At 38.4% G+C, this 9,095-nt stretch overlaps 1 protein-coding gene across 3 annotated transcripts in view; it reads right to left on the reverse strand.

Annotated features, from left to right (window-relative positions):
* LOC103923456 (scaffold attachment factor B1-like) overlaps window positions 1-9,095 on the reverse strand; it is a 17,825-nt gene that overhangs the window by 3,238 nt on the left and 5,492 nt on the right. For all 3 annotated transcript variants that reach the window (XR_663931.1, XM_009331809.1, XM_009331808.1), the window contains 11 exons: window positions 8,956-8,983; window positions 7,482-7,980; window positions 7,008-7,057; window positions 6,159-6,259; window positions 4,808-4,957; window positions 4,609-4,709; window positions 3,529-3,674; window positions 2,649-2,737; window positions 1,969-2,105; window positions 1,018-1,311; window positions 340-474 (listed from right to left, as the gene is read on the reverse strand). Coding sequence is in view for 2 of the 3 variants with exons in the window: in XM_009331809.1 (XP_009330084.1) it covers window positions 340-474; window positions 1,018-1,311; window positions 1,969-2,105; window positions 2,649-2,737; window positions 3,529-3,674; window positions 4,609-4,709; window positions 4,808-4,957; window positions 6,159-6,259; window positions 7,008-7,057; window positions 7,482-7,980; window positions 8,956-8,983 (1,730 nt within the window). In the remaining variant the exon portion in view is untranslated. The remainder of the gene's footprint in view (window positions 1-339; window positions 475-1,017; window positions 1,312-1,968; window positions 2,106-2,648; window positions 2,738-3,528; window positions 3,675-4,608; window positions 4,710-4,807; window positions 4,958-6,158; window positions 6,260-7,007; window positions 7,058-7,481; window positions 7,981-8,955; window positions 8,984-9,095) is intronic.

A 9,095-nucleotide genomic window follows, 5' to 3' on the forward strand; every position in this document is an offset into this window, starting at 1 on the left:
AAAGTTTTAAAAGCAAAAGGAAATGGCTAAATTTTAGGCTAATGAACAGGGATTCATAAACCAGATTTCCATACATCTCAAGAGAAGCTGTAGATCTCCCTCGGCATCACGGCAGACTACATTAGTGCTTGGCTTATAATCTTTATGCAGCCTCTTTCCGGTATGTCCGTAAGTGATGGAAACACAGGATTGCAAGCACGTATAAAATTAGACACGAGAAATGCACAAGGGTCATCTGTTTCGCTCTTCTCTTTTGACACCCTTCAAGCCATTAGTAAGCCACAAAAAGACGCCTAATTTCCATAAAGGTATAGGAAGAAAAGACACCGCCTTACCAACCTGTCCAAACAGTGATCTTGGTATCGGCCACGATCCCTGTGGTCAAAGTCATGGAAGCGGTCTTGACGACTAAATTCAGAATACCTATCATCCATTGCCATTCGCTTCGCCTCTGGCCAGTACAGGTCATCTCGCCTACAAAAAAGGTCACGATTAGTAGTAATCTCAAAACAAGTTTCCTTTCACGCTCTCTTGATATCAAACCTCATTTAATGCAATTATCCAAACAATTATTTTTTATTTATAATTAAAAACCCTTGAGTGTTAAGCGGGCATCACATTTCCATTTCAGAGGAAGCTATGTATATTGGCACTATACAAAAAGCTTAACCTTAGCATGTGCTGACATGAGAAGAGAATGAGTATCTGTTCCCGCTAGCAATCCTGCTTTAGAGTCAATACGCACAGTTTCTATTCTCGGCCACTCCTCTTTGGGAAATAAGAATTTTAAACCTGCTGTAATAAAATTGTGCTTACAGGTATAAGAGGATGACATTTGCTCTTTCTCAAGGTCGATATTAAAGTGTTAAAAGCAACATGTAAATAGTATTTCAGTTGTGAGCTCCCATGACTGCTTTAGCAAGAGTACTCACAATTTAGAGTGAGTAGGCTTTAGAATGCTCTATCTGTAACTGGATGTGGCCAAAGAGTTTGGAATCTCATTGCAGTTATCCTTACCTCCCGTCAGGATCGTAAGGCCTTCTCATGGCAGATCGCCGTTCTTGTTCATAGCGTAGCTGTTCCTGCCGACGTCGCAGCTCTTCCCTCTCTCGCTGGATTCGTTCCTGCTCTCGCCTCCTTTCCTGCTCTATGTGCATTCTTTCTCTCTCCAATCTCTCCCTCTCCAAGCGCTCTCTGTCAAGACGCTGCCTTTGAAATTCAAGTCGTTCTCGCTCTCTCTGGAGCCTCTGTCTTTCATCCCGCTCATGAATAGCTTGAAGACGTTGTTCTCGTTCTCGCCTCTCTCTCTCTCTAATTGGAAAAGATATTTTGTTTTCAGCTGAGAATCTTAAGTCTAAGCTTTATTGCTTCTTTGTTTTGGGTGGGGTTTTGAGTTTATTCTTTTTTTTAAAGTTTCTATGTTTTTCCCACTACCTACTTAAATGGGAATGGTCTCTTCTCTCACCTAAATCGCAGCTGCTTAGTTTAGCAGGGGAAAAAAAAAAAGTCCATACAGATGAAAGGAGCAAGGGTAAGCATTCTGCATAAGTAACACAGTATCTACTCTAAGTCAGCTCTGAAAAAGCTTTCATAGAGCACAGCATGTCCCAACACAGAAGTCTGACAAACAGGAAGTATTTATGAACTTCCAGGGAAAAATCAAGTACTGAAATTCAAATCTGATCAAGTGGAACCTGAGACCTGAAAGCACCTACAAAAGTTATTATTCAACCAGTCTCCTGAAAAGCATAGGCTTAAAGAAGATCAATTTCAGCAGTAAAAACCTTCATAATTTGGCATTATGTCTGTTCTACCAATAAATTAGTATCAAATCAAGCTGAGATACTGAAGTTGGAGGGCCAGCACAACACTACTTGGCAGCCTGCCCAAAACACAGATAAGGGAAGTAAAAACAAATGCCATTCAAAGCTTAGAGCGAAACTGGGAAAACTCACTGGGAAAACTCACCGGCGTCTTTCTGTTTCCCTGATTTCTCGCTCCCTCTGTCTCTGACGTTCACGTTCCCGCTGTTCTTTGATTTTATCAAACGATAAAATATCTTGCTTTTCTTTGCTCTCAGATTTGCGATCCTGGCTTTTCGTACTCTGAGTTAAATCAAAACAATACATTAGCTGAACACAGTGCATTTTTAGCTAAAATTCCTAGGCAAAAGGCCTACCTTATGCCAACCTGAACAAAACAGACTATCGTACCTTCCCAAAGGTAAATAAAGTTGGAATTCCATGGAAAAGTAGGTCAGGGAAGAGCGCCCCAAATTTGGCTAGAACTTCTAAAGAGTTTATATATAAATACTAGGGGCACACGATCTGACTTGCACCAGTGGCAAATGATACACCACTTTAAAGGTCACCGGTCACCACACTCCACGCTCGGGGAAACACATCATCTTAACATCATTTTCATATTGCAACTCTACTTCTTCAACTAGGACAGCAGCAACAAAAAACTATAAAGGTGAAGCATAAGCATTTACCTCTGCAGCATCATTAACACCCTAACGCCTTCTAAAAAGTCATAACAGGATAACTGTTCCCAATACGCAGGGCAAAAAAACCCTTCAACTATATGCACATAAAGCTATTTGACACCTATTTTTACACAAAGGCTTCTCTGAAATTTGTACTTACCCTTTCTTTTGATGTAGAAGTTTTCACACTAATAACTGGTTCTCCTTTAGACTTATCCATTACCACTGTCCTTTCAGTTCCTCGACTCGCTAGAAAACAAAATACATCTGAGAATAAATAATACACAAGACATTCAAAAATTCTTGCAAGATTTAAAACTGTCAAGATACTAAGCAGTAAAAAGTTATTTTAATGAGGTTTTAAATAACTTACGGAAGAGTACATTTATGATTTGAATAGCTTACCAAGATTTGGCCAAGTTGAGGATGGGGGCAGTAAAGCTATCACAAAATTACAGTACTGTTTTCTGGCAGGGATGACAGTTAAAAGAAAGCAAATTTAATTTCGTTCTTCTGTCTGTAAAGTACATCCCTTTGCCACAGATTAAAACAAAACAAAACAAAAACAACCAAAAAAAAGCACACAGAGCCACACAATGTGTCAGGTCTAAACCCAGTGACAGTTCCATAAAATTCAGTTTACTATTTTGAGTATTTAAAGCCCAGTAATTATGAAAAATTTGTTGCTAAGTTAATAGCATTCTAAGTCAGAAAAAAAGTTTTCAAGATATTTTCTGGTGGTGGTTTTTGTTCACCAGGAAAACCTCACTATTACTAAGTACGCTTCATGGTCTTTTTACTGAATTATGAATCACATCTAATAAGAACATTGAGGTTTGCAGAAGCTGAAGTCTTCTAATCAGCCACGATTCTGAATGTTTACACTTGTTCTTCCATTTCCTACTTAGTTGATAAAGGAAATTTTTTTGGATGCAAACTAGCAGCTTTGTTGCAGTCACTTATATTCATTGTACCAATTTTTTAAAATTTGTTTAAAACAAGTATCCTTGAAAACACTTCTGAAAGGCGGCTAGAATTACCTGATTTGCTTGCCCTAGATCTATCAGAGGATCCAGCCTTTTGTTCATCTTTCTCTTTTCCTTCTTTTTCGTCTTTTCCATCTTTTTCTGATTTCTTAGCATCATCTTTCTTGTCTGTCTTCTCCTCCTTCTTAATACCAACAGACCTATAGGTAAACTTTGCTTTAATGAAGAACCTAAAAAAGTGCTATATAACCACTCTGATCAAGCCAACCACGTCAAAAAAAAACCAACCCAAAAAACCTCAACACAAAAACCTTCCAAAAATACTCTCAAAAAACCCACTCTCAATACCCTGCATGCTGCAGTGCTGAAGCCAATGCATATTTGTAAGCACAATTAAGAGTAGCAACCAATACTAAGCTAAAGTTGACCAAAAGTGAGAAACAACAAATAATCCTTCGGAACATTTGGAGACTTCGAGTGCTAGAAGTCAAGTCTTCTGTTCCGCCTATAAGTAAAGTTCATGCTTAGCATAGGGGGAAGAGGGCCCACCCAGGTAGAGGTCGAGCTCCACCAGTAGAACTTTTGTAAACAAATAAACACCCAATGCAAGCAGGCCAGCCTGCCAAAGCATCTCCTCTGCCAAATCTTTTAAAATTTTATGAGAGAACAAAAAGTTGTAAAGCAAAACGCCTCTTTCAAAAGCAATAGACCACTTGAAAACCAAATATTAAGTATCACTCGCCAACCATGCAAACAGTCTATCAAAAAGATAGACTAAATCCTGGAAGTATTTGTCAGTTAAAGAGCAGACCAAGCCAGAGTCAGATCAGAGGACGAATGATTCTGATAAAAATAATGGTTTATCTAGAAATGAGTTGATTGGGTATCTCCTGATATAACTGACAAGTTTTGATACTAAACCCTGAAGAGCTCCATATTTCTGAACAGAGGACCAATTAAGATGCACTTACAGCTGTAGAACACCAGTTTCAGTTTTTCAAGTATTACTCCTATTTCAGATGCAGTATGAAGCAGCAAATTGAGATTTATAACAGTTACTGTTCACTTTGGTCACATGGCTGCATTTCAAATGAGTGGCCTTTAAACAAAGAAAAATACCAAAAAACACTTTACTTCTCAGATTTGGACTCTGCAGAATGGTGCCTGTCTTTTTCCTTCCTTGTTTCACCATCCTTTTTGTCTGAAGGCTTTTTCCCAGCTGGTTCATTTTTTGCCTAGGATTTTAGCCAGAAATATTTTTATAATAAGAGACAGACATTAAACTTGCACACTTTTATTTTCATTACGCTGTCATGGAATAGCTACCACTTACCTTTTCCACAGAAATCATTTTTCCATGCAGCTCTGTTCTGTGGAGATGATTAATACACTTAGTGGCTTCTTCAGATGTTGACATTGTAACAAAGCCGTAACAGCGAGCACCAGGACTGCGAGCATTTGTCACTACTTTTGCACCGACCACCTTTGGGGAAAAAAAAAAATTATTCTGTGTTTGCAGATCTCTCGCCAAATAAATTCTAACTTAATCACCATTTGAGCAGCTCTGTCTACCAGTACCCCACAGTATAGAACTTATCCACTTTTAACAGGGAGGAAATATGCTCAGCACGCAACATTCCATCAGCATTCTCAGAAGACGAAGACAATGTTGCTAGGCTCATGTGACAGGCAGCAAAGGAAAGTTTATTGTTTTAACTTGACCTCTATACTGTTGGGCAACCGTCTTCTAGAAGTGCCTCACTAAAGACTACTTCACAGAATATGATGTGAACAGCATTTACAACCAAGTCAACAGCAACACAAACACAGCTGAAAAGGTTCAAATTTAAGAGTATTCCACGTGTTCTGAAAAAAGTATAAAACAAACACGAAATTCTATGAAACATAAATCCAATTGTGGAACAGATGTTGATACAGCTCTGCTGAAAAAGAGACTACCATAATAACCAGCTCAGAAAATTCATCTTCAAGTTGCTAAGCAGGTCAATACCTTAAGGAAGACATATATATGTGGGGGGAGAGTGGAGGTGTAATAACAAAAATAATAATTAAAAAACCTACCACCACTTTGTCTTTTCTTACAGGACACCTCTGCTAGTTTCTATCCAGAGATGACAATCTCTGACAGTGCAGAGGCACATGCTTAGTGACACAAACATTTAATATTACATTCAGAAATGTATTAGGAGGAAGGGGAGATGGTCATGGAAAGAGTTCCCTTCCACAACTTCTGCTTTCATATCCTAGCAGGCACTGAAGAACAAATGGAAGCCTGCCCTCAAAGGCTAGATTTCTCAAATGAATACCCCTTGAAATGGAACAGTTTAAACCAGCATTAACTATCGCTGGACACCCAAGAGATATAATTAGACTATAGCACACTAGATGACGACCCACCAGTCTCTCCTGTAGAGAATTGCCTCATTTTTACAGGTATCTGCACAGAGATTCCCCTAAACATGGTTTTCTGCCCGATCCCCCCAACCCCATTTCAGGCAACCTTCTTTATGAAGTGTGCTACTTTCAGATAGAGTTTCAACAGAACACAAGAAATTTAAGTGTTTAGCCTACGCAGTTATTCCTTAGGAAAAGTAAGAGCTAAATTTAAGGTCATCCTTTTAAATTGATAAAATGGTTTGTTAATTTACATATCTGCTACGTACCTTTCCATACTTGCTGAAAAGATTCTTCAAGTCTGTAGCTCTAGTAGAGGACGAAAGTCCACTAACCCACAAATTTCTGCCAGAACCACTACCCGCACGGCCTAAGGTACAAAAAAGCCAAACATAAAAGACCGTGTAGCACAAGAATGCAACAATGAAAAAGTAATCACCCTACAAAACTTTTTTTCTTCATAAACCTCTTCAAATGCAATCCTACCTCTTCCAACCAACTTAAAATCAATAGACACATTGCAGCCTGCAAAAATGAACTACTGAACTCCGTATTTGATGTGCACTTGGAAGAGTCTTAATGAGTTTTCATTTACATATTGTCTTCCTACACTTCAATCACTTATGAGAATTGCTAAGTATTAAATGTTAATTCACAAGAGACTTCTTTTTTTTAAATCTTTGTCAGTTTATAAGGTTACAGAAGTTACATGAACTGAAATATACAATTCATGCTTTGAAGGCCTATGTTACAACTGCATTGAGGGTTCATTGAATTAACAGTCCTCACCAGAATTGCCACACAGAGTATAAACCTATAGATTTATGCATCTGTTGACATTTTTCAGACAAATCCTGGTCTTGCCAGTACCTATCACCATTCACAAAGCTAGCAGGACTCCAATATAACTATTACAGTGAAGATATATGCATGCTTAGGGAATTAACGACAAAAAATAAGCAATGCAAGAAAGGCAAGTCGAAAAGCAAGTAGAACTATTACTTCGTTCATTCTTTTGAATGTTTACTTACTACAATTGACTCACAAGTAATGGTTAGATATGACCCCGTAACATTTTTTTTCAAGTAATTTGTACTTTTTTTTTTTTTAAAACATACCTTTCTCATCTTTTGAGATTATCTTTGTATCTCTGTCCTCCTCAACAGGGCTAAAGACAAAACACCACATTATTCAACCGATCATATACAAGAAGAATGTTAATTCTAGATTGTGCATTAAAGTTGGATACCTACCAGTAAATTAGTTCTGAAATAAACGCTATATTTGCAAATTTATAGAAGAGTGACAGGAAATATGGGATTTGTATCCTTAAATGGACAATTCTGTTTTGCAGATGACTGAAATAAGAGTAATTTAAGAAAACAACCTTTGAAGGTTGAGGAAGGAAAGAAATCAAACCCTCTGTGTTTAAAAAAAAAAAATCTGCACATGGAGAAATAAAACAGACTCTTTAGGAATAGGCTACAATTTCATCAGTCTTGGTGGCCAATTGAAGGAAACAGCTTATTCGCATCACTTAACGACCAATGAAAAAAAGATAGCATCTGGTCTATAACGGAGAAAAAACAAACCTCTTTTTCTGATCACCGCCCTCACTGGTTGAGGACTCTTTAGTAGCAGGGGATTCCTCAGAATTAGCTTTGTCTTCTGTTTTCTTGGCATCTTCTTTGCTATCTTTGGCTTCGGGACCTGCGCCTTTTTCCGCTGTTTCCCCACTAGAGGCTTCCAGGCCTTGGGAGCGTTTGCTACTCTGATCGCTTAGGGTCTCTACTACTAAAGATTCAGAGTCCGGTTTCTCTTCCTCTATTGTCTGTGCACTTGTCTCCCCTTTTGCTACAACTAAACGCTTTGCTTCCTTCCTTGCCATAGCTTGTGCCGATTTGCTGTCCAAATCTAAAGCATCTTCCTCCAACTGAGCGGCAGCAAGAGCGTCCTCTTCCTCTGCTAGCCTCTTGCCTGGCACCACGTTACTTGCTTCCTGTGCATGTGGCCGCTCCGCTTCGGAAGTGTCTTCGTTAAGTAGTTCAGATTTACAAGTTTCCCCCAAAATGTCGAGTATTTTCTCATTTTCTACGGATTTAACAGGAATAGAATGGCACAAGATTTAATCACCAGGGAAATACAGCAATCACAAATGTGGAACTGGCATGGCTGCCACACTAACACCAAGAGAACTTCTAAGCTACACAGAGATTGGAAAACCCTAGTGTACACAGTGTTAAAAGTACTACGCTAACTGCTGTCTGACAAACTACCAAATCAGCCCTAAAATGTTAACAGGGAAGAAAAATGCCCCCACAGATTTAACAAAAACCTTCTGGCTGATCCTTGATATTCTTCATGAAATCATTCAGCTCTGTTTCTTCTCTAGTTAGCTTCCAGAGTCCAAGATGCTTAACTGAACGTATCAAGGCACTGAGAGTTCAATTTCCAAATTTCTGTGAAATTCTTTTAGCAGACAGTCCAACATGAGAACTGGGCATCTTCTGATGGTGCACGAGTGCGTTTGCAGTCCAGAAAGTGAAAAGGATCTGTAGAAAATTCCTGTGATGACAGTGTATTCCTTCTTCTGAAGTCCAGTCACTCTTTAATTTCTGTTCTGTACCAAAGCTCTGCATTACCTACACTCCTGTATTTATATTCATAGAATTACAGTACAGTGTGATATCACAAGATCTGTTTTCAGAACCTTTACATCTTTAAGGCTCATTCCTTAACTCCACTGGAGGTAACAGTTCTATGGAACCATTTCATCACATTAAATACACGTTTTCAAAAAAGCGGTTATTCACAGATCTGGTGATATGACTGGGTTTCCAATCTCTATGACCCTGCATGACCTGGATTGTCCACCATAATAATGTACACTACAGTAATGCATTAAAAAAAAACCAAAAACCAAAACAACCAGGGACACAAAAAGAATTAAATGAAGAATGAAACTTTTTCAATGCCCAGGACTTTTTTTTTTTTTAAACAAAAAAACAAACAAACAAACAAACAAAAAAAAACAACCAAAAACCAACAAAAACAAAAAACCAGTACCTGGCTCCAAAGGTAACTCTTCAAGTTCCTGCAGTGAAAAGATAAAAAAAGGAGAAATATCACTATTTCATAAGAAGTCAGGATGTTATTCTGAATGATACCTCTCACTCCCCCAAGACAGGAGAGAATTTAGGTTTAGG

This window comes from Pygoscelis adeliae, unplaced genomic scaffold, assembly GCF_000699105.1.
Source record: "Pygoscelis adeliae isolate BGI_AS28 unplaced genomic scaffold, ASM69910v1 Scaffold239, whole genome shotgun sequence".
NCBI classification, from domain to species: Eukaryota; Metazoa; Chordata; class Aves; order Sphenisciformes; family Spheniscidae; genus Pygoscelis; species Pygoscelis adeliae.